The sequence below is a fragment of the Seriola dumerili genome, unplaced genomic scaffold (genome assembly GCF_002260705.1).
Source record: "Seriola dumerili isolate Sdu_G_001 unplaced genomic scaffold, Sdu_1.0 BDQW01000012.1, whole genome shotgun sequence".
Taxonomy (NCBI): Eukaryota; Metazoa; Chordata; class Actinopteri; order Carangiformes; family Carangidae; genus Seriola; species Seriola dumerili.
The window spans coordinates 910,112-936,625 of NW_019174267.1; the positions used below are offsets into that span (position 1 = coordinate 910,112).

The 26,514-nt window shown below is 39.9% G+C and overlaps 1 protein-coding gene across 5 annotated transcripts in view; it reads left to right on the forward strand.

The window, feature by feature from the left end:
- tspan4 (tetraspanin 4) overlaps positions 1-26,514 on the forward strand; it is a 130,518-nt gene that overhangs the window by 102,984 nt on the left and 1,020 nt on the right. For all 5 annotated transcript variants that reach the window (XM_022750622.1, XM_022750597.1, XM_022750605.1 and 2 more), the window contains 3 exons: positions 13,413-13,514; positions 15,580-15,711; positions 22,964-23,047. In XM_022750622.1, coding sequence (XP_022606343.1) covers positions 13,413-13,514; positions 15,580-15,711; positions 22,964-23,047 — 318 coding nt within the window. The remainder of the gene's footprint in view (positions 1-13,412; positions 13,515-15,579; positions 15,712-22,963; positions 23,048-26,514) is intronic.

Genomic DNA, 26,514 nt, shown 5'->3' on the forward strand with positions numbered 1-26,514 from the left:
AAAAAAAACAAACTTGAAATGTTTTCCAACCTTGGTCTTCACCCTGGTATTTCCTCATCACTTCTCTGACATGAAACTGTGTATATCACTCATGTCGTTTCAAATCTGCTTGGAGACTGAATAACCCTCTTTTACTCCTCACACTCCACTGTGACACAAAAAAAAGCCCAACAAATGACCATAAAGAGCGAGTCATTTCCAGAGTGTACCACCAGTGTGTAGCTGTGTGTGTGTGTGTGTGTGTGTGTGTGTGTGGGGGGGGGGGGGGGTTGTAGAGCCCTCACCTCTACATGATGGTGGTTTTTAGGTCAATGCGGCATGAGGCATTTCCTCTGCTGCTCAGCGGTCGGCGGGTGAATGAGGTGCCTGTCATGGGGCAGCGTGGGGGTGATTTCCTATCTGCTTGTGTGCTTTGGGACGTGTCAAGGTGAGGTAATGCCGCTGTAAAAATGAAGTCGTGAAGAGCTATGGTCAGGCTGGATCCCCAAAAGACCTCATCCACTAACCTCAAGGGTAACGGGGTAGTTAAAATGAATCACGGCTTTTACAACATCCACAACAGCAGGTGTAGTGGCCATGAGTCTCAGTCTGATGTTATCATCTCTAAAACGTTAAAATGCTGCTATTAAAAATCAGTAACACTTCGTTTTAACCCCCTTTACTTAACATTTATTATCAGTGTATAAACAGTTAATTAATGGTCTAGAAGACACACTATAAAACTGCATGATGTAGTTGTAAGTCGAGATAAGGGCTTTTTAAACTGTTTATTACTGTACTTGTCAACAGCTATAACTCCTGTAAATCATCTGTGTAACTGGTGAATAAACAGATAATACATATTTCATTTTTCTTATAAAACTTATTTTAATACTTCCTCACTTGCTGAGAACTATCTGATGGATTCCCTTGAAATGTTGTTCTGTCACTCACGCTCCCCAGAGGATGTTTCCTACAGATTTTGATCCCCTGACATTTTCTCTATCACCAACATGAGGCTGACATTTGAGGTTTTGAGTGAAATGTCTCAGCAACTACTTGATACGAGACTGCTATGAATTTTAACTTTTCCTCTGGTGCCATCAACAGGTCACATTTTTAATTTGTTCAGCGCTTTGGTTTAGGACCACATACCTGCAAAGCTGATGACATTCCCACCAGGCTCAGCTGTAAACATCACACTTGATAAACATCAGTATGTCGCATTGTTATTGTGGGCATGTTAGCATTTAGCACAAAGCCTCACACAGAGAGTATGCTGCAAGGATTCTCTTCTGCCTCTCTGTTGTGTTTTAAATTATTCATGAACTGTTTGTACCTCAGTTACAGGTGACTGTTGAAAACACTTAAACATTTTCCTATGTCTGCTCACAGCTACAACAAGTGTGTTGTAAACAACTTATGACACATATATATATATACAGTATATATAGAGGTTTTATATTCACTCTTCCAGATTACTTCCTACAAAGCTCTCTCCATGATACATATGGATTTAAGCACTGCACTGGAGAGGATGCACTTGACTGGGATGAGACTGTCATTGCTTCTAAAAACAAAGATCATCAGCAGGTTCATTTCAGATATATCTAGCCTCCCTCCATTGGCTCCCTGTGAGCCTCAGAATCAATTTCAAAATTCTTCTGTTCACCTCTAAATCCCTGAATGGTCTTGCTCCATCCTATCTCTCTGACCTGCTTCGACCTAATGTACCCTCACGATCTCTCAGGTCTGCTGATCAGCTGTTCTTAGTTGCCCTGAAAACCAGGTTGAAACTCAGAGGGGATCGGGCATTTGCAGCTGCTGATCCCAAACTCTGGAATGAGTTGCCTTTAGACGTTAGGCCTCTTCCCTTCCTGTCTGTAAATCTCTTCCTAAAACACACCTCTTCTCCTCGGCTTCTGACGGTCTGAGATGTTGCCTTTTTATTGGTTAACTGTTCTTGTTTTTACACAAGTCTTTTTTGTATTTTATTGTTATTGTACAGCACTTTGGTCAACAGTGTTGTTTTTAGAGGTGCTTTATATATCAAATTAAATTAAATTGGGTTGGATAGTGCTCAGGTGGACTTACAGGTTCTCACATGAGCAGTATTGGGAATGCAAAGATGTGAGGCTTTTTTTCAGGGCGAAGTTTGTGCTTCTCTGTCTGATGAAGCTACTGGATGCAACTGTGCCATGCTCTCCCACTGTGCTACTCTTACATGATAACTCCTCATTAAAATTAACATGTTTGAAGAAAGGTATTCTCCTAACGGGCATCACCGCTGCCAAAAAGATGCTGGCTTTATGATGGAAACTTAACACATACAGTAACAAAAAGCTCAGTGGATTAACATATAATTGGTTTTGGAGCTGTCAGCTGCGAGGGAGCGCGGTGCTGGAGCTGCCTCTAATTTCCACTTGGCAGATGATGGCAGACAGAATCAGGGAGTTGCTGTGATCATCATATCTATTTGTTGCTAAATTGTGGTTCGTTGTGTCCTGCAAAGATTATATGGAGGACATTGGGTAATGGGATGGGATGGGGAGGGGGAGGGGGGTTGCCACTAAGTTTCATGTTATTTTAAGCTCCTTTTCCACTGGTCAAAAAACCCCAACATCAGGCTTCTGTTAGTTACAAAATGCTTTACAAGAAAAACAGAAATGCAACTACTCTGCGCTACAGGATGAAAGAGGGAAGCTGCAGCCTCCAAATAAGTTTCAAAAACACACAATCGCCGGAGCGTCTCACATGGAGGCCGACAACCTGAGGATGAGACACGACAGATCCGTTTTACCAGTTTGCACGGCGGCTAGCAGCTCACTGTTGTTCCACTGCGACTGTGTGTGTGTGTGTGCGCTCTTTATAGGTGCATGTGATGATATCACTCTTAGCGGTTGTGTGTGTCCTCAGTCCGAACAGAAAGGCAAACTCCACTGGCAGTGGAAAGGGGTCAATCGGCTTTTATTAGAGGGTTTACCTGCTTATACCTGCTAATTTTGGTGGAAAAAGAGAATTACTGGTGTTGTTCGTTCGTGTGTGATGTATTTGGGGCAAAAGAGCAATACAAATAAAGAGTGTATTAACTTAATACTTAACCTGAAGTGATCTTTCATGCTTATCTGAACAAGGACCTACCCTCACAAAAGGTCTGTTTCTGCTGCGTGAATCATCTCATTTCATCCTGTCAGTGTGTTTGAAACTAAAACCCAGTGAGGAAATGTCTCAGGGTAAATTCTGTTGACATGCATCATTTCTCCTGAGAGCCGGGGTCTGTTTCTGCCGTCAGTCTCCCGCTCACATCACTGTCTCCTGTTCTTGGCCCTGTTCCACTTTTGTTAAGACTTAACGTGGAAAATTGTAAAAACAATTTGGTGACGAGAGGAAAACTGAAAAAACATCCGCTTGTGAACAGACTTCTTCAAATGCAGGTGAAGTGCAGCCAGTAAAGCAAATGACAAGCATCATACATCTACCCCCCCCCCCTCCCCGCTCCACACTGAAATCCCATTTCAAGCGCGATAGCTCCACTTTTTACACATCATTACTGTTCCAGCATCAGCCGTCAAAACATTTTAGCTTGTCAAGATATCACAATGCAGCACCCCTGTCTGAATGCATTTCAAGCCTGAGAAATTCTCATTTCATGTAGACTGGAGAAATGCAATTAGATAAACACCCTTGGCTAATTACATCACTAAAATACACCCACATCAGGGCAATGTTAATATGGGAGACAAATTGAGACGATGAGTAAACAGACAAGACATTTGTTTGTAGAGCCTTGGAATATATGTGACAAGGGGATGAGGAGTTGCTGTGCTGCAGTTAATGTTGAGCAAAAGTCTGTAATTATAAAGTTATTTAAATTGCAATCAGTCAAAGTTCTCGATCTTTATGAGGTAATATACAGCAGAGTGAAGATCTGCAGGTGGGATCAAACCGGAGCACTCCTACAAACACGTCTGAATAAACATTAAAACATTACATCAGCCAGACACAGGGAGAACCTGAACCCCAATCACTTCGTTAACAGCCCGCAGATTACAGTTTAATTATTTAGTGCATTAATATTTGATGTTTAAATAATTCATGTGTCAACAAAATATAATATATACAGGCAAGGGCACAGGTTTTGTTCCAGAAGATTGGAGACACAATGAAGTAATGAAGTAGATTTAAAAAATAAAAAGAATCCCTGTAATAAGTAATATTTCCACATTAAAATGTCAAAAACGACCAGACCTATGTTATATATTTTGCTGAGTTGTGTTGGTAATATGGTAATAAAATTGGTTAATCATGGTAATGGTTGGTTTCGCGTCATATCTCCTATGAGTCATGTGTCAGTACGATAGATCCTGTGACGGCACAACTGCACTGGAGAAACTGATTTTTAACGTTGAACTTCTTCATTCAGTATTTTTACAACATTTAATCAACTGATCTGTTTATTTTGGAGAGGAGGAGACCTGAAACAAGCTATCCAAACCAGGAGCAGCTGTAATGACGAGGAAGATCATCACACTACTCCACAGCATCACCAAACTCCATCTGTTGTTAGTGTTTTGATTGAGAAACCTCTAGTGGCAGAAAATTACATATTTCACTTTTAAATAATGATAACGTCTATTGAGACCCACTTAATGATAATATTGCACACACAGTACATCTTTCATGCAAAAGCACTGCAATTCACTACTTTTTATTATTTCAGAGCAATGTTCAAATCTAAAGTCTTTTTTAGAAAATGAACTAAATAAAAATAGAAACATGCAGCAGAGGGGAAGAATGTTTACAGGCTGGGAGTTTGACGTCTGCAGGAAAAATGACAATAGAAATAAAGTTTAAATAAATTTTATTGGGCTGCTTTGAATGAAATGACTTCACCATTTGGTTTGTGTTGAAAAAGTGAAATTTGTTGAGCCTGGCTGGTTACGTGTGACGTTATTAAAACTTTTTCCAGATTCATTTTTCTTAAATGTAAATTGGTTTTGGCAAATTTGAGCAGCTTACTGCCACCCAGTTTAATTCCAAAACCCACACGAAACCATTCTCTTTGAAGACTCTTAATTGAGTTGGAAAAGGAAATCCATCACTGTGAGTGAGAATCTGACAGTCATACAAAATACAAAGTTCACAGTTTCCCATTAGTAAACAACTTTTGGAGCTCAGTTTGAAAACAAGATAAAGATATATTGTTCTGGAGGTCGGGATATGACTAACTTCTGTTCAGGGCAGTAGCTGCCATCAACAGCACCACGGTAACGTCTGTGGTGGCTGATTCTCATCATTTTTACAGTCAAAATTCTTATATTTGACAGTTTGGAAGCAATAAATAAGCAATAAACCCTGTTTGTGGCTCTTAGCCTTAATTCCACTGGTTCCTACTGAAGACATAAACTTTTCAAAATGGCTCACAAATGTATAGTTTCATTGCATTTAAAGAGGAAATATAATCCCGTAAAATCACAGTGTTTAGCAAACAACTCTCACACAAGAGTGAACAGTGTTGTACAGTATTTGTTGGAGACTATTTTCATTGCACATTAATACATTCGGTGCACGAGTGAGTATTTACAGACTCCACATGGTGCATGTGGGATTCACTCAAATTAAACTATAGTGCCCACATTCATTGTAATGGGAGAAAATGTAACCCAGTGCAACAGTGTGGATTTATTTATGTGTCTTTTTTTAATAATTTCCACACAACTATTTAGGTCCATGGCTCCGAGGAATAACATCCATCAGGCTTTGGCTCCACAGATGATACCTGTTGGTTGGGTTTTGGCCTTTTTATGGGTTTTGTTGATAGTAAGAGAAATATAGAATTTGAGACCAATAGGACGCCGCCCTCGTGGTATTCAGTGATGAATAAGAATCTCTCTTTAGCTGCCACGCCGCTCGCCATGCTGCTGCTCAAACAGCATTTTAAAAACCCTCCCTCCACTCCAGTATTCACCTGTAGACTCCGAGTCTGCGGCCCCATAGGAGGGAAGTGATTATCTTTTCTTTTTTTATCAGAACTCCCCACTCCCTTCTTGATGTTTGGTTGTGAGGAGTGACAAAGTCGAAGACTAGACTGTGCATATTCTGTATGTACATAAGAATCACACATTACTTGGCTGACTGAACTACAGTGACGGTAAAGCAGCAGATAAAAGGTAATAAAACCTCAGAGAAATGGCAAAAATAAAATAAAATAGAGAATCTACTGTGATGCAAAACAGCTCAGGACAGAATGAAGGCAGAAGATGTACCTGTTGTACATCAGACAAAAGGCTAGCAGAGTATTTCAGTTATGCATCAAAATATTTTTATACTTCACTTCAGCACTTTGTTTAAAGCGTCAACGTGAAGAACGAGCCATGAAAACACAAGGATCTCTGGGCTGAATTTCAAGTTTTTATAAACGTGTAAAAACTGGAATGTTTCTAGTGAGTCAAGAGTTAATGAGCCTCGACCTTCTGCTATTGTCCAACATCTTGTCTAAAATCCTTCAGTTTACTACTACCTTGATTAACACCGTTCCAAGTATCATCCTTTATTGCCTCGGTTCTGCTAGTCCACCGCTTTCCTCCCGTTAGTGGCATTGATTGTCTACTCACATGGTTTGCCAAGTGTTAATCAGGAACTGATTAGAAGCAGAGGACAGAAAAGAGCTGGGATTGTAATTGATTTGCCCCAGCTAAGGACTGAGAATAGTCACTTAAAGGGAAATGCTACACATTCTTAATAATTTACGTCTGTCATTGCCCTGCCCCGGGACAAAATTGCAAATCGGAGACAGAAGCCTTGAAATGCCCCATTCATTATCCAAGGAGCACTGCCAGACTTCCACATCCCACTTTACAGATTTAAGGGTTAGTTCTTGAGTTCTGGAGTCTCTAGCTTTAGAGGAGAGATGTCTAAGTTCAAAAGTATTGACCGATTTGTCCTGAGGCACAGGAATAACATGTGGATTCTTCAGAAGGGTGGCATTCCCCTATAACTCCTTCTTGAAATACAGTGCAACACTTCTGAAGATTTAGGCTCATATCACAAGTCAGGAGAAATAAAGCGCAGCTCGTCAGACATGAGTGTAGCATGTCTGCAGTCAAAATAAATGCCCTTGACAAACCTTCACTTTGGTCCAAATTGGTTGGCAGTCCAGGGAATGCAATCCGACCTCCCCCTCGGAGGAAGGATAAAATGAAAGTATTATCAGGAAACCAGCCCTTGCCAAGTGAGTGCAGGCGCCTGTTGGTGAGGGCGGCTGAAGCCCAGTGGGACATTTAGGTGCATTGAGCGAATACAGACACAACTGGATGACCAGATCACACATATCTGAAGAGACTGAAACATGACTTTTAAAATCAAACATTTAATTTACCCCTTGATTTGGGATTATCCTGCAGCACAAAGCTGTCAGCATCGCAGTAATGAATTCCAAACTTCAAGGCAGCAATTGAAGCTATGAATCAATAATGTTGAAATCCTACTTTCTTTTTTTTTTATTTTAGAAATCACTTAGCGTCATTGTAGGAGCTGAAGCAGAACATGTTTTATGCAGTCTGGCATCTTATAGTGAAATCATTATGTGAGATCATATCCACAGGGAATATGATCACAGTTCTTCCCTCTCTTTTTAATACCTTTGTCTACATTACTGTATCTCTGCTTCTGTCTTCCTCCTACATTTGTGTCGCAGGTAATGGATCTTCACTATTTGGAGGGAGCAAGTAAATTGAGGCATTTTTCCTCTCATTATTTCCTCTCCTCTAAAATCCATTTCTTATGTTTCTTCCTGACATAATGTCCTTTCTCCTGGGCTGTCACAGATCGAACGCTCCCTTTCTTTCTTTCTTCACATTGAGAGTCCAGTAGTCATTCATCCTTCCCACAGTGTGTTTGCTTTTACATATTCTGCCCTTCATCACCGTCTGGCTCATCCTGTCCCTCTTTTCCCCCCATTTCCTTTTTTTTCCCCTGCACCCACTCTCTTCCCCACCTCCATCTCTCTTCTCTTCTTCAAATCCACATCTCTGTCTCTCCTCTCCCCTCCATATACATCTCTTATCTCTCCTTGTATCCCTGCCATATAAATAATTGATGGCCCATCTTCGACTCGTCTGGTGTAGTTAAAGGGCGACTGAAGTCCCGAGGACAACATCAATACTGAGCTAAAAGTACAGCTGTGGCTTATGCACAGTCTGCTTGTGCACTTCCACAAGTCACTCTTTACTAATGACCTACTTACATTTGAATAAAAAGTTTTTTTTCCTTGCTTTTTGTTTTTTATTTGCACAACTAAAAGAAGACTCACGTCTTTATGCCGTCCACTCAAATGGGACATAAGGCCTCCCTTTTGGGGATAGCTTGCACACTGCCTTGTGCCAAAGGGGTGATGCCATGCAGTAGCTGATAACACCAGTCTATTTCAAATCAAAAGTTCTTTTTTTTGTTGCAAGAAATTACATTCTGTGTCATTTGTCTTTTCATTCAGAATTCTCTTTTATCTTTGTCTCTTTGAGGCATCGAAAGTATGATTTTTTTTGTGTTTACAGATTTTAATGCAACATCTAATTTGACTCAGTGGCAAGACTCAAGTCGGGCCAATCAAGGCCAACAGTGCTCGACCAGTTCAAGCTAAAAAAGACACCTGAGATCTCTCCTTACATGTCAGGACTGCTTCCTGTCCCTCAGAGGGTCGGATGTTGCCTGGTTGCATTCGTCTCGTGGCTGCAGTGTTGTCTGCAGAAACTAGGTTGACTACCAGCTGTTGCATCTATGATTCCCGTCACCTCTGTGGGCTTGTCAAGCAGTTGAAAAAAGCAGAAAATTACTTCAAGTCCTTTTTCCTAAGTGTTAAGAGGTAAGAGTAGCAATAAATACGCAAATTACTTAATTCTGCTCTGCTTTTTTAGTTATCGCTTTTCCTTCCTGTTAATCAAGGTTTAGGGTTCTCTGTGAACGAGTCTGAGACATTTGAGACGGCATGTTGAGGCGGGAAAATACAGGAATCTGCATTGTTGTGCCATTGTCAGTTCATATTTCAGTGATTTATCTTTGCAAAAGTTCATTTGATGCATTTACTGTCAGTTCAAAGGAATAATCCTAAAGCTTGTTCCGCCAGGAAGGAGTGCAGAAAGGTGAGGGTGTCCAGGAAGAGTGCAGCAAGATGCAGGACAGAGACTTTCAGCACAGCAAAGACAGGCAGCACAAAATCATGAGACAGGACCTGAATATAAGAGAGATTTGCTGCTGCTACTGTCATGAAAAGGTTTGTTTGGTCCGACAAAAACCAGAGGGGGAAAAGGAAAGAAAATATTGCACTCCCCGCGAAATGTATTACTGTTGCAAATTGGTTGAATACAAACTTATTTTCTAGGAGTTCTTTTGTTACTTTACTTTCAAAACTAGGACATTCTGGACAGGGGTCAATTGTGCTCTCTGAAGGTAAAATGTTAAACTGAAAAGGTTTTTACTTTTGCTCTCTCAGTACGGTTTTTATCAGAGGCAAACAAGAAAGTTCACTTGTCGGATGAGGAAGCATCAGCTGAGATGCTGAAAATGAATGGAAAAGACGTAAAACCACAGCTGTTAGCACAACTGCAACAGTAAAGCCTCAAAAAACATAGATGTGAAAACAGTACCCCACCAAAACATAGGGTAAGAGTTTGCTTCGTTGATCATCAGTGTTGTTCCCCATGGCAACAGCTGCAGATCAAGTATCAATAAGGGTTCAGAAGTTCATCATGGTGTGCCACTGTTTACCAATAGGCACCGTATACAATTCCAAACTGGGCTGACAACTGGGAATAAATGTGCGAAGAGTACGCTGTCGTCTCAAAGTGTCAAGGTGCCTTTCTGTTCTTTACTTGTATGAGAAGATTGTAATTCTTTTGGGGAAAATAAAATAATCGCAGGGATGCAACTATCATGTTAGTATACACAGTCACCACACCCCCACAAAATTGTGCCTGGCAGTTTTATTGAGCAGATTTTCACAGCGCTGTTGTTTTGAGTGAAAATATGAAACTGTAGCTGTGGTTTGTTGCCTTAAATGTGTTTTGTTGTGAAAACACATTTATAAAAAAGGACAAAAAAAGATGAGACGGGGACAGATTGGCATCATGTCTGCATGTGTTTCTGTCATAACCTCTTCATGCTAATTCAGCCTGTTCCTTGGTTTCTTTAATACATCCTTTTGGTGTCATTTTCCTCTATTGTCTATTCACATTCAGCCCATTTATTATCCGTCTACATTATGAGCCCCTCTTTGTTTCATTGTAAGTTCAGCAGTCTGGCATAGTGATATCCGCTCTGTAATATTAGAGAATACCGCCTGTGCAAATGTAAGTGTTGAATGTAATTACAGTGAATAGAATATAAGCTGAACACATGGTTTATCTTGCCCCGGGACACTTTTTACTCTCCAGACAGTAGGATGATAAAAATTGCTTCACACAGCAGCTCAGACCTGCAGGCACGTTAATGACCTCAAATAAACACGTAATAAGGCCTTAAATACATATACTCTCATGTAGGCTGAAATTACCTGCCGTACTATTTCCTTCATGAGTTCCTCCGTCACAGATTGTGGGAAAAGAACGCTTCCTCTTAAATCTGCGACTTTATTTTTATGAACAATAAAAATGGCTCAAACAGGGAACAACATGTGAAGTCAGCTTCACCGACTCTGTCTGTTTATAGTATAACCTATCGAATTGTTTTTCCAATTACGCTGCAATGGCAAACATGATCACTGGCTGGGTCGTGATCAGATGCACTACATTTATTATCTGCAGAGAATATTCTTAATCCTGGGTTGTTTACATCCATTTTCTTTTCTTCCTCACCTCTGCTGGTGCTTTGCTACAATTATTGGCAAGTTGCCATGTCCAGCTGTCTATTAGGGGAATATTGTGTAACCTTTGGCATGCATTCGTATTACACTGCTATGTGCTCATGCATGTGTATGACATCCATACAAAACAGGGTTCTAATGGTGACCAGAAACTCCACAACTTACTTTAACACAACTTTATCCAGAAACTCATTTAAGTGGGTAGTTAAAGAGAAAGCCGATGTTTCCAGAATATATCCACTATGTTTCTACATTACAAATTTGAAGTAAAGACCAATAACAGTCCAGGAAGTGGTGTGTTAAACCAAACTAATCACACATTTTGCTGCCTAGCTTAACTGAACTTTGTCTCACGGGAATGTCCGATTACATTGATCGAAATTTGTTGGAAGACTTTGTCAGGTAACAACTTCACCTCTTCATCCTCTAATACATTTAATGCAACGTTAAGAATCATCACTAAATGTATGCAGAAACCCATTTTCCACAGTCAATGTGTATGAAGAGTGTATGAAGGCAGATTTAACAAGGTGTTTGGTGCCTGCAGCACTCCACAGGCTAAAAGGCTGCAGTGTAGGAGAGAGCAAGGTCAGTGGGGATCAATGTGATTGATGTCTGATGAGATTGACCGTCTGACTGTGTAAACAAGGATGACTGGCTTGTGAGTGTGCGTGTGGGTTTGGAGTTTTGTTTACTGTTCGTATATATCGCCCATGCTCTCCGACTGTGCCGTTAATTTTAAATGATTATATTTTAGATTCATTAACTGCAGAGGGGTTCAGTGAATTTAAGCCTGTTTATCATTGTGACTGTTTCTTTGACTCGAAGCTTACGGGAAAAGCTGATTTTGTTAAATGTTTTTATCTTGTTTGTTTAGGTTGACGGTGCTGAAGCAGAGCTTCTGAACTAAACCCACATGGATCTGCATGTGGCCTGTTTATAGGACAGCAGCTCAGTCGCTCATCGTCCTGCAGTGTGTTGGTTCAGTCAAAGCAAAATCAGTAACTTTAAATTCAGCAAAGTGGATTGAACAACAGTACAGGCCGCAGTGTCTCTCAGTGCATTTACTGCTGCAGCCAGGTTTCAGTGTCTACTTTCTTCTACCCATAAAACCTTGTGTTTAGGATGTCATGTGGTCCACCACACGACCTTGAAACTCCACTATGTAAACTACTGGCCTGCCATGGAAACTAGTGTGCTAACATGCAACTACAGAAGTGCACTGCATTCTCAAACAAAAAAAATTGCCGAACTTATCTCATAATTATGACTTACTATCTCATAATTACAAGAAACAACCTGATAATAACAAGATCCTGATCTCGTAATGATGAGAAAACTATCTCATCATTACAACATATTTTACACCAGTGGTTCCCAACCTTTTCCAACTCAAGGCAAAGAAGTTGGCGCCCCACATCCGACCCTGTAACAATATGGAGGCCAAATAATACGTTCGCTTTTTATTTTAATGATAAAGATCGAACATTCAGGGTTGAACCGAAAGCAGGGGAAGCTCAATTTTTCTCTTTTGTTTGAAGAGGGAGAAATCTCTTGTCGATTCAGCGTCTGTCTCTTGACTCTTTAACCAGCTATACATTTTGATTCTCCACTTTCTGCCATGGATTTAATATTTTAGCGCGCAATCAGACTGGCGGCGATGATGTAAAAGTTCCTGTCATTGGCTTATCACAGTGATAGGTCTTGTGAACCGCTGATTTCAACTAATGGGACAGGAACTGGAACACTTCAGAACTCACCTGAGAATCATCAGGTTTTTAAGATTTCTTCAGTATCAAAGTGCTTCAGTGATTCAGTGTTCACTACATCCAGTGGTACACAGCAAGAAGAACTGTTAGAAGCTAGTCCAGCTAAGCTACAATAAATTGTGTGTAACTCACTGGATCCCCGGTGACTTTATACTTCCTGTTTCTTGTAAAAGTTTCCTGAAATACTTTGAAAAATAAGACCCACATATTTATATAACTATTTTAGCTCATATTCATCATGTAGATATAAAGGAGAGACAAAAAAAAAACCTTCTCATCGTGATAATACCATCCACATTACTCAGTGACATTAATATCTCCAACTGTCTCAAACCAAAAAGGAAATAAAAGGTAAATTAAATGAGGTAGGGCCATAATCCCTCTGTCTTCTCAAATGGCAATGATTGATCACCACCTTAACCTTTTCTCATGATGATGAGATAAAGGCTCTGAAATTTCTTTTCTTTTGTGAATACAGTGTGCTTCTCTAATACAGCAATCTTCCACAATATATCTTTAGATATTCGGAACATTTTTGCCGTAGACAGGAAAACGTGTCTGTTTTTAATGACACTGAACGTCCCCTCTCAACTGAATAATAAAACACACCGGGTAAATAAAATGATACAGAAGGGCAGGGCCGGTCCTCATCTCCCTGGACCCATGTAGACCATTTTCAAATATATAATAATGCTATTTGTACTATGGTTATTATTTACAGAGAGATGCGCTGCCCAGCTGATCAACATGTAAACCTAAGATTAATCAATTTAATTCATTAAATCATCTTTCCTGTCCCATTTCCTCAGATTGATCACTACGCCCAGAGGGATCTGAAGAAGGGGCTCCAGCTCTTCGGCACAGAGGGCAACGTGGGTTTGACCAACGCCTGGATGATAGTACAAACTGATGTAAGACGTGACATCACAGGAAGGGGGGGGGGGATGTTTACGATGCAAAGTCCAGAACTTTTTTGTTTCTCTCAGTCACAGTTTGTTGAAGTCATGAGTCTGTTGTGAGCACCGCAGCCCATTCAATATTAACTTCAATGCCATTTAGCAAGTCAAGTCATGCAAAATACCTTGTCACAAGCTGAGATACATGACGTTACGACTGCATTATTCATTGCGACAGTGCTTACTTTTGCTATTGGCAAGGTTTCACCATTTTGTCGCGTTGTAATCGCATTAAATTAAAAGGGAGTAGTCAAAAGGGCCATTTGATTTTACATTTTTTCCGTTCCGTGTAAAATGTGAATAAAACACAGCAATCCTTTTTGTAGTTAATGGAATCTGGACATTTACAATCAGGCTGATAAAAAAAGAAAACTACTGGCAATCCAGAGCAAAATGGCATCAGTCTGAAAGGCCTCTACCGACAAACACGCAAAGCCTCTCTAGTTTAAATGCTGTGGTAAAACGCTGTCAGAGAGATTAATGCAAACACCATAGACTCTCTGAGGTAATCTTTGTTTCCAGCTCTCACTTTGATGTTCTTTTTCCTTTGTATTATTTATATACTGTATATTTTTCTTTGAATTCCGCTGCAAAGGAAACACAATGTGAGAAGCAGAGATTTGGAATTAAGGATTGCAGAGGACGGATGCCGCTGCTGGCGAACGCCTTTGGGAGGCATCAAATGATAGATCGGAGACTTCGGGGCTCTTTGGACCTTTTTCACGTCACAGTTCCAGCGTTACGGCTCGTCGTTTTGTTCCATTAGCAAATGTGCGGTACAAGCTGAATGTTTGGCTCTCGTCTGTTTGCATGCATACATCTAGTGTCTGGAAGGCATATGGCGTGAATGTGTGGCCGTGTTGTATGCGACTGAAAAAGGCATAAAAATGATGACACTGCTATGCGAATAATATATGCAAATGTGTGCGTGTGTCGGCATGTGTGGGTGTTAATGTGCAGACTTGTTTTTTTAGTTTTTTTTCTTGCGTACTGGATGATACCACGAGGAGAATCTGCCTGGATGAGCCACCGTTTTAAAAAATGTTCTTGTGTGCCAGCGTGAATGTGCACCTTTCTCCTTGTCAGATCAGCGGTGCCGTGTGAATGTATGGGGCTCCATAAAGTCTGAGTCTGGCTGAGATGAAGACCATTAAAAGGCAGCTCTCATTCTGTCACTGTTCTGCCTCCCAAGCCTCCTTCATACATGCTGAGTCACTGAATAGATAATACAGCAGATGTCCTCGTAGCAAAGTTCACCCTGAATATTATTAATGGCTTCTTATGGAATAGGAGAGGATCTACATACATGAGAAGAAGCTGTAAAAACATTCAACAAGGCGCCAAATGTCAGTGCAATAAATCAGTAATGGTCACACGCCCGACTGGTTGTTAACTTTCTGAGGTGCTAACATTTGAATATTTCTGACTGTGCAACTTTAAAACTATAGGCTGCTTCGGACGATTTCTGGTCATTTGAATATTTCTGTACTTCATGATAAATTGCACATAAATTTGATCCACTGTTTTAAGTGATGAGCAAGTTTTGAATTAATACACAATCCCCGATTCTGGGCACGCAGTGTGGTGTGGGGAGCGGCACAGGCAGCATTGTTCCTGTGTGGAATTAAAGTCCACTGAATGAACAAAACATCAGGGGCACTTTATCTTTCCATGAAATACAACTGATGAATTGAATTGTGGGGAAAGCCACGATCCCTTATCAAAAATCTATTCCAATCACAAAGGGAGGAGATGTAGATAAAAACGAAGCAGGAGAGTTAGAAAATAATTTTAGGGGCAGTGAGACAAATGAGATGTGGATTGTAGCCTATACAAAAGGGGCTGTAGCTCAATATCAGCGAGATGGAGTGTTTTCTCAGTTCAGCACATATGAATTATTTTGGCCGGTGAATCGCTTCCATAAGAGAAGGATGTTTATTTGTTATCATGCATCAGGATTTCAGCTGGGACAATAATAACAGATCAGACTCTCTTGACGCATTGTTTTCCTCTGGCGCAGTTTCGCTGCTGTGGAGTCACCAACCACACAGACTGGTTTGAGGTTTACAACACCACCCGTGTGCCAGACTCCTGCTGCCTGGAGTACAGCGACAACTGTGGCCTGGACAACCCAGGAACATGGTGGACGGCGGTAAGTTCTGGCAGGACAATCAAAGGATTCCTACAATATTTGAATTAATCAGATATTTTTAATCAATGGACAAAAAACCAGATGCAAAACAAGACAACCAATCTTCCTTGTCCAAGTATAAGCTAATACCAGATTGGGTTATGTTAGCAGGAACCAACAGTCTGATCTTATAGTTTGTCCCTATTCTTTTAATACTGGAGTTATTATTTTTATTTTATTCATTTTTATTATTTTTAATGCTATTTATTGTTGCTGTTTCTTTATTTCCATTATTATCTGGCGCATGTGCAATATTTTTTTTAAACGGGGACACATAGATTTAGCCTGTCGTTTAGCATCATATCATGTAAGTGATCACATTGATTGTTAAGTACCTTTTTATGAACAACTGTCAAGTCGATTGGTTTTCAGACACTACTGTTGAGACATGTTGTGGAGCTAACATTAGCTTAATGAATCTGCTAGTGACATATCACCCAGCTAATTTGACAGCTGTCTGCTAAAAATAAGAATCCTCCCTTTGTCTCCCACATTGTGTGAGAGGTAAATCTGCCACTGATTTTATTTTTTTGTAAACAGTAAATCAGATGGGTGGGGAGCAGCGAGCAGTCGGTCAATGAGTTGGGAAGTGAGGGCACAAAGACACTCACATTATGTGGTACATATCATTTAGTACATATTTTGTAGCACATAATTAAACATAATGTTAAGTTCATTCTCTATTTCGGTTAAGGTCTACCAATATCATCTCAGGTGCAGATTCAAAAATGGAAAAACAAAGAAGAGAAGATGCGAGTCGAGTGAGGTCGGCTCAGTGTTGGTCATACTTCATTTAAATGCAAATTGTCAAGTCAAGATGAGGTAATTGTGAGGTAAAGGCAGTTCCTCACTTGACCTCAAATCCTTCAGCTACAATACTCAACAAAGACTTTGTTAAAGTAGCCAGTTACCTATTAAAAAAACAACTTGCCTTACAAATCTGACAGATTTGTATTCATAATTACTGATACTGAATTAATCACTACTGTCCTGAGAGCCTTGACTGCTGGTGTTACTAATGTATAATCGGTGTTGTATTTTTAATTCACAGCGGTGGTGCAAAGTGCAGAGTTGCTGTTTTGAATTGTTATGTTAGCTTAAGAAAGCAGGAGGTAAAAAAAAAAAAAACCAAACAAGTGAGGCTTAGAGGTGTTACACCTGTGGTGCACCTCTTCAAGTCTCTTCACATCTCTTAGACTACTAATAGGCCACCTAGACTTAGGGTAAAGCCAACAAGTTACACGTCTTTGCTGCTGCCAAACCAGATGAAAAGGGGGTTGGCACTTAGTGTCATGTCGGAAAACGGCCCCGATCTGCTAAAAGCGGTTGCATGTCTGTGAGTGTAAACGTGCGGGTGAAAAAGGTGAACACGGTGTGCAGAGGATCTGCATCCGTCAAAAGAGAAAAGCAGTACAAGCTGCATCATTTTGGCAGCTTTGTCTTAATGAGTATGTAACACTGGGGTGGACACGCACACGCACATGTAACATAACGGGTGTGTTGATATAAAATGTAGGGACAGATGGTATTAATCACACACTCATTCAGAACTTAAATGACTCCACCTACTTGTGACCTATTCATCACCCTGGAAAACTCCTTACTACAGTATCATTAACACACATGAAGCCGCCCACCTGTTTTCTTGACACTAACACACTATAGACTCGTCATTAACACGATTTGTTCCTTCACACGTTAAATGAAGCTTGAGCGGGAAATCTGGCAACTGACCTCTTTCTTTCAAGTACAATAGTACAGCCCCTACTTTTCTTTTCTCAGTCCTGAACAACAAGAGACTCCCTCTTCAAAATTCCCTTTCTTCCCGTGTCTCCTGGAGAAAACGGTTTTTATTGCACTGCTGTCTCTCCAGCTTCAGAACCATCTTTGGAAATTCCAGTCTGGTTTCAGAGGCTGAGCTCCATCTGACAGAATCAGCCATCTTAACTAATGTCCTCCTCTTGGCAGCTGATGCATCAAATCGCGAACTTCCTCCAGCGTTTCAATCACCCTTTGACAAAGTAGACCACACCGCTGTCATGCTGAAACGTGGGGCGGGTGTTTCAGAGTCAGTCTTTCAGTCAGAGACACCTGCACTGGTGGCTATGGTCTCATCCTCAATCCACTGTTTCCTGTGGGATCCCTCAGGGTTTTACTTTTGGTCTTTGGTCTCAAGGACATTAAATATTGGAATAAAATTCACTTAAGCATCTTCTATTTGAGGTGCAAGGCTGCTCCCAGTGACCTTGTTAAATTATTGTTAGTTTTTTAATGCACTGGGTAGGGACTTAATTCAATACTGTGCTTATTATTTTAAAACGAAACAGCCACAACTTAATTTAACATACTGTATATTACACAGCAAGTTTTCACCTCCTCATTTCAAGTCAAAAGACTTCAAATTAGAAGAACTTGGACTGTTTAAACATCTGAAGTAATCTGAAAATTTTGAATTAACTTGAAATTAACTAAATTTCTAGATTGACGGAGAAAACAGATGCGTTCCTGTATGATGTTTACAGTGCATGTAAATAAAATAATATTTCACCCTGGATCATTATAAAAGCCCTGCAGAGATGCCTTTTCTGCTTGTTTAATATTTAAATTCTGGTGTAACTCAGCAGACCTACACAACAGCTGCTGATCAGCTCTGCCAACTGCAAAAGCTGATAATTGCCATATTATTTGGAGGCACCAGCATGAAAGATAAAAATAAAATGTGATGGGAGGAGTGGTGAAATTAAATAGCGGTTTTGAGGTCGACACATTGTTATCGTAAAGGACTAACAAATGTTGGGGGCCACTTAACACAATGAGTAGTTTACTTCTGTCCCCCGGCAGTGCCACAGCAGTCAGTGCGCATCATAACAAGTGAAGCTGATGAACCGTAATGAAGATTTCTGTGTAGCCTCTGATGTTATTAGGTTGTTGCAGCAAAATGGTAAATGGGCCCATTTCAAAAATCATATCGAACATGCCAGATGTTGCCTGTAGAAACAGTCACAGATTATAAAGCTCCACATCAAGTGTGGCATTAATGTCACTCCTACCTTGTTGGATGACTAAAATTTTGTGTTTAAAACCGTATGAAACCCGAGTTATTTCTATCAGTGTGAGCCTCATTTGACAGCACACGTACACCGAATCTCACTCTTCAGTTTAGTAAATAAAGCAAATCGTCAGTAAAAACTTGCAAAGGCCAGATCTTAAATATGATGGCATCAGGGTCAGCCTTTCATCTCTAAATACACTACAATCCTCTTACTCCAATTGTTTACGACTGGATTTAATTTGTCCCCTCAGCAGTGGAAAGGCCAGGCTGTGGTCAAGCTGCAGCCGTTTTCAATTTTTTCAATTTTAGGAATGAAAGACATAACCTTTTAAAATGTCCTTTCATTACTTTTTCCTGAGACCAGCTTTCACAAAAATCATTGAAAGAATTTTCAAAATTATGCATTACCTCCTTCAGGTGACAGCTTGTTGGCCTTCACGTAGACCTCCAAATTCCCTCAGCCTTTCTAGTGTGACAGACGTTTTGACAACAAAATTAATCTGGCTCGTTTTGTATTTTGATTAATGTTTGTCCTGCAGATCAAGGATTCGGTTCCTGTAGTTCACATTGAAGCACAGCAGTTCTCTCTTCCAGTAATGCCTTCATTTTTAAATATGTCCTCTGTACTTGCTTTCACTTGTATACCTCACAATACCTATAGTATTTTAGTAACGGCCGGTTTGATCCAGACGTTTCTCTTTTGGGCTCAAAGCAACAAAAAAAAGTATATTAAGCCATTCAAAGACACCGGCAGGTTTATGTTGTTCATGTCCATATGCAGGGTTTTAGAAACACCAGGAAATAATTCAAAACCTGGGCTTGCTAGGGAGCTCAAGGGCATGCTCTCTGAAAAATGTAGATTTCCCTGATCTACCTATCTATGTGCATTTCAAGATGTTTGGAGGGCAAGAATTAGATAAGAATAACTTTAAAACCATTCAATTATGGGAGTGTGTCTCAAACAGTAGATGAACATAAGCAAAATGTGTTTTAAACAATAATGTATTTATACAATAATAACATATAGGTTTGTGCTGAAAGCTTCCATTGTAATTACCAAAGAACATGTATCTCTGTGGTAATAAGATGCTCATTGTTTGAATGTGATCAGGTCATTTAGTTTTGTTAGAGACATAATGCTAATCCTGTTGTGAACACTTTAAAACTAAGCTCTCAAAAACAAGAAAACAAGAAAAAAGAAGTGATGAAATGGGGGAAATATTACTTAAAATAGGCTTAAAATTTAAATAAGCTTGAAACAAGTGAAATTCTCCAACATAAAAACTGTCTGGGAAGCGGAAATAAAAACGAGCATGCATTGCCTTAATTGAAGATATTTCATCTTACTTAGATTTCCAATTTTTTTGCGTACCTGCTCTTCCTCTCTCATCTCCATCACCCTCTTTCTCTCTCTCTCTCCATCTTGTCACGCATCGCTGCTCCTCCCAAAGTTGTGCTTTGATTGACACAGTCTTCTCATTTTCGTCTGTCAGTGAAGAAAGTAAACACAGGGTGAATTAATATTGATATTCAAATGTTAACAGCCTCCAGGACAATCTTCCAATGACAATGAAAACATAGAGGGGAACCTAATTTTAACATGCATTTCAACGCTTTACCCAAATTCAATTGAAAGAAAAGCATTTCAACTCTCGTGAATGTTTATCAGACCGTCATTGGATGGATGGAATTAATGTTAAGTAGCTACTTAGCTAATTCAGCTTCTTTTCCACTCTCTAGTGACCTGTATCAGATTTCTTTGGGTTCAGGTTCCCGTTTGGTTGGTCAACATAATCAAAGAACCACCATGCTGAGATTTAGTTTGTAGTACCAAAGCAGCAAACTCTGGGGCTGGAACATGAACACTTAAGTGCCAAAAGCTGCAGTTCCTCTAATGACCACTAGAGTCTGGCTCCAACAGTGAGTCAGTCCCCATAGACTCCCATGTTAAAATGTCCAACTTTACAGCAGAAATCAACATGTTTACAGCCTGGTACAGAAACTGTTTTGGTCTCTAGAGCTAATTTCCTCCTTCATGACACCTGTTTATATAACTCACCTGTTTACATTTCAATAAGGCTAAAGTTATGTATAATCGAGGGCGTGGCCTCTTTGAGTGACAGGTGGTTACCACCAATTGGCATGCACCGAAGTCTCAGCTCCACACATGCCCCACCTCTTCATCCATTGTTGGATTAGCCGAGAGTAAGAGGGCGGAGTCAGGCACCGCCAAGATGGCAACAGCTCACTCTGACGTCAAAACCACTCTTCAGAAAAACCTTTGGGTGACCTCACGTCCATCTTTATTTACAGTCTATGATAGTAACAAGAAGATTCACTCCGCCCACCCACGCATAAACAATGTCGCAGTTGAATAAATGGGAAGGTCTGTGATCTTGGTGCTGTGCAATATCTTTGCAGCACCTCACTAGAGTTATTTTCAGCAATTATGTCACGACTTTCATTATATAGACTACATCCAAATCGTATAATTTCCTCATATGTTGCTTTTCACTATACAGTTTTGTAATGAAGAGAAGTGGAATAAAGCCTGATCCTTGACATTTGATTTAGATTCTCAAGGCTCATGTCATTGACGGCCGAGTGTTCATGGACTCAGGAACTGTGTCAGAAAAAAAAGAACTCTTCATGGTCTTATGAACAGAAACAAGCACTAAATGACACAGACAAATACAACACACACAAATGCACTCACAGTTTGAAAGCCTGCAAATGTTTGAAGGCCATGAGTGCACTACTGTAAATGCAGTTTAGCCTGTGGATGGAAACAAAGAGACCATCACTATAAAAATGACTGTTCAAACAGCATACAGTATGTTTACTGTATAATATAATTATAACCACTTTAAGATTTCATTATTTTGTTGCACAGAACTACTTTGTTGTTAATATAGCACCATCCCTGTGCTGCAAGTGGCTGAGCAGTTTATTTGTTTCTCCTGGTCTTCTGAGAGTTTGCAGTGGACGTCAAACAAGAACAATCTGAATTTATATATTTTCAGATGCAGCTCTGTGGGCCAGGAGGGTTGCCTTTGGGCAGCAGTTTGATAAATAACACCAAAGCCGTCCTAAATTTGGCTTACAGCATGACTTTCCATATTGATCCAGCCTAGAATTATTTCACCTTGTGCTAAAGAAAATATATTTTTGGGTTTCCTGACGTTCCGAGCAGCGGTGAAATACAGAGTGGAGCGTGTTTGGTTTCCCTGGCTCTGACTCAGCTTCTTGATGTAAGGAGATTTAAAAAATAGCACAATCGGGAAGGCATGTCTGCAGAAATGAATAATTTAATTATAGCAGCAGTGTAGCCTGTTATGATAGCACCTCTCCCTGTACTACAGTGTGTCAGACAGTCTTTTCTCAAATGTAACTAACACAATCAAACACACAATTTGGCACACATATCTTTCAAATGTATGAGGTGGAGGAACAACATGCCAAATGTGACTCCTATCACTTTTAATGTCAGCATTCAGCTGTTCTTTGAAAGCTACTTTCTTTGCTTTCAGGATTCATTTCCTTTTTATTATTTGCTTACACCCTAGTCCCAGAAGGACATTGCTCTCTTCCCCCTATTAATAATAATTATCTCTCTTTTCTCTCTGTCTGCTGGGCACTGCTGGGCTCAGGGGCATTTTCCAGAGTTTCAAAGGAGATTTTGAAATGTACTGTAGGTGGTGAAAATGTGCTAGTGACATAAAAAAAAAAAAAAAAAAACGAGGAAGAAGTAAGCGGGTGGAGAATTTTCTTTTTTCTTTTTTTATTGAGTTGCCTTCAGAATGTATTCAAACAATGTCAGACATGAAAAATTCAGCCTATTCTCATGTCTAAATGATGCCTCCGGTGCATGTGCTGTTCTGGTATTCACATTTCTCCTGTTTGTACAGCTGAAGGGAAACAAGGACGGCGGGGACTTACTTCAATTCTGGGAAAACTTTTCCCAAAGAATATTAGGTCAGAGGAGGAGGAGGAGGAGGAGATAAGGTTGTTGCCACAGGGGACATTTTCTAGTTTTTTTACTAAAGGAAGAGACTCACTGTAAATTGTACATCTTTCTATTGTATATAACACTGGACATCAAAGTGGTGAGTTTACATTTGTCTGCTAATGTTTGCTCATTCTGTGTGTGTGTCTCCACAGCCGTGCTACGAGCGGGTAAAGGACTGGCTTAATGAGAACCTGGTGGCACTCTGGATCTTTGCTCTATGCACAGCACTTACTCAGGTAATTACAGCATCTAAGTTGTGTGAATTATTTTTTTTCTGCAGTCATTAACTCAGTTCTTGATATCCACAGTCTCAGACGGAGGCTCTTACTTGGCGATAAATAAACCTAATACTTCCAGTGTATTTTGCATTGAGCACTGAGCGTAGGCTTTCTATGGACAGCAGGAGCTTGTATAAACCTCTTGTGTTACCACTGAAGACCACGTAGACGGGTTTTACTTTCCATAAAATTCTTTTATGTCCTCTCCAGCCAAGTGGTACGTGATGTGCTTCGACAATCTGAGGGGAGAAATATGCTGTTCTTGAAAACATCGATCACACGAGGCTCCTGTGATGCTGCAGGCTCCTTTTTAGTCACCCGTTAAGATTCTCAAGGCCCTGTTTGAAAATCCTACATGCAGCAACATGAAAACCAGAAGGAAGATGTAATCACGACCAGACTTATCTCAAGTATCTGTGATTTTTCCAGCTCACTCACTGCATTATACAATACAAAGAATAGCACGATTATGCTTTATGTTCCGGCAAGGATGACAAATTAAAGCATGTTTTTGAAATTTGTGAAAGAAGAAATAATATTCTTTCTTTCGTACATGAAAAGTTGAATCAATATTTGGTTATATGCATTAACCCTTTGGTTTCCAGGTTCTTTTTTTTTGTCTTTTGGCAGACCCTCTCTGTATTCACTTTTCCTACAATTAGCAGCTTTTAAACTGTCTGACTTCTCATTTTGTCAATATTTTGTCAAAAACTATAAAGCGAGAGGAACCCCAAATACATGGAAAATGACTGTCTATGAAAATATACAAACATTTAGTGATGATCATTCAAAATAATACTGGACAACAGCTCAATGTTATAAAAAATATTGTTTCACTTTTATTTTACTTTATACACACAAAAGCAGATAAACAACAATTTATTACAGTTGTTTTTTTTATAGTTGTTTTCTGATATCCTCCAATTAATGGTGAAGAAACTCATCCTAGTTGTGGACAAAAATTAAGATTTTGAAAGAAGTGTCACAATTTCTCACAAGACCCAGCTGTGGCCATCATTTTCATCATGGGAATAACAGTGGAAGGTCTTTGGGAATGTGCTAGTAACAGTAGCCATTAAGTGTGACACAGTAAACTGGATAAAAATAGGACTGATGATGAAGATTCATTACGACATTTTTAGGCTTCAAAAGTCCAAAGAGTTTGAACCCTAGTGGTCTTATAATTCAGTTACACACGGATACTGTACATGCCCACTTCGCAAATTTGCCGTGAGAAGAGACATAACTTTCTCCTTCAGAAAAAGCTCCTGCACCATTTTTATTTACTGCCTAATTTGTGCTTATTATGTCTTTTATGTGTTTAAATCTTATGATAGACCGACTGAACAAACTGTAAAACGGGCCATTTGATAGCCCAGGTAAACAGTATGTTCCTGCAGTACTCCATTACTGCCACTAAATTACTCACTAGACCACCGGCATCTCAGACCAAAACAAAGGTATCGTTGGCCGTAACCCCCACCCCTTCTTGTTGTCAGCAAGGTGTAACGAAACCCAGTGAAAGCGGCCCTTAAACACACACAACAAAGCACAACTGTATAAAGTTAATCTATGTACAAGAGAACCACGAAAATAACAACACAGCCACAACAATTAGCCCAGGCTAGCATCGCCGCGATATGCTCCACAGCAATGCTAACAGCTAGCCAGCTAGCGATAGCAACATTTGCCGAACAAATTCACAACATCAGTAGCCACAACAACAGCAAGTTAGCTAACGTTAGCATGCCTCCTTTAGCCGATCACTAATGAAAACAGACATGTAGCCATCAAGGTACTCACATGGATGTGAAGAAAAGTCAGTTCTGAGTCCAGCTGAGTTTTCCATCTTGGTAAAACGAGCAGTATTGGCTCCACGGTCCGACTGGGAGAGACACTCAGCCTTGGCCTTCACGCCCGGCATCAGGAATGACACCAGGAGCCGGTAAACACGTTAATAAACTTCGTGGATGTTTGGAAGGTCGACCGGCAGAGCGGGATTTGATCTGGTAGTCCCCATGCCCAGTCCCCCGGTGCTCTGCGTCTTATTTCCTTCTTTGTCGAACCCCATTTTAGGCGGAAAACCGCGTTTTTTCCTTGGAAGAAATTGTGTAGGGTCGTTTCCACCTGACCGCTGCATACTGTACTTTACAGAAGTTAGTTCTGACCAAGTCATTTGATTTGATGAGTACAACATGTATCACTCCGCTTTACGGGTGTTCAACCGTTCATTTGCGTTACATTAACGGTCATTACCTATTTAGGACACACCAAAGGTAATGTGTACACAGTGTAGCAAAGCTAGTGTGCCGGTCAGGAAAATGTTTATGTGTTGCTTAGCAACAGTCCCGTCACGGAATTATTTGTGTTGACCAGCCAGATGAATGATGAAAATGATGAAATGAATGTGATGATACATCACGACTTCTGGTGTGATCTTGCTTGTCACCGCGTCATCTTATGAGTGGGAGGTCTCTGTGTGTTTCTAAATGTCAGGAGAGCCAATGATTTAGCAGGAGCAACTCATGTGCACTAACATGCGCGCGCAAAACAGAACAACACACACAAAGTGGGTGTGGCTTCGTTATCTGCTCAGGACGCCATTACTCCACTATTTTAAAGAAAATTACCAAATCATCTGCAAAGGTCTCCTCCTCTCAAAAACAAACAGATTAAATCTTGTAAAAAAAAATACTAAATAAAACAGTTTCATGATAAGAACCACAGTTTCTCTGATAACTTAAGATCCAGAAGTCCACTGGATAAAATCCTTCATCTGGTAAAAGTATATAGTTAAAAACTACCAAAAACTAAAAGTGTGTTGTAAAAAAAAACTGGATAATAAGCCAATTTTGACACTTGTGGCAGACACTGACACATGCGCAAAGGGAAAACTGACCATTACCTTGATTAAAGTTACATATTTAGGTTTGAACATTGCTGGGAACATTTGGGATAATGTAACACAACTTAACAAAATATATAACATAGCTTTATTCATTTTTAAGACATTTTAATGCGGAGAAGTTACATATTCTTTTAAATGAAAATTTTAAATCTTGTTATATACAAATTTTTAACATCTTAATGTCATTAAAAGCCGACAGACATAACATTAAATATTTGAATAAATGAGCATAATATAAAATGTATTAAATTAAAATATTTATTGAGTATTTACTCAAGCTAACTTACTTCATCAGGACTGTGTGTGTGGCTTGATCAAATTTGATATACCTTTTAACATAAGCAGCAACTGTTGTCACATTGAGTCAAATGTTAACAAATCAGTATTAGTAAATATAAGAACATAGCACAACCTTTTACCCAACTGAGCCACACTCAAACCAGTTATCACAAACACAGAAACTGTTTGGCAACTCTGGCAGAAAATCTTGTTCATGCAGGATCCAATTTCTTACAGT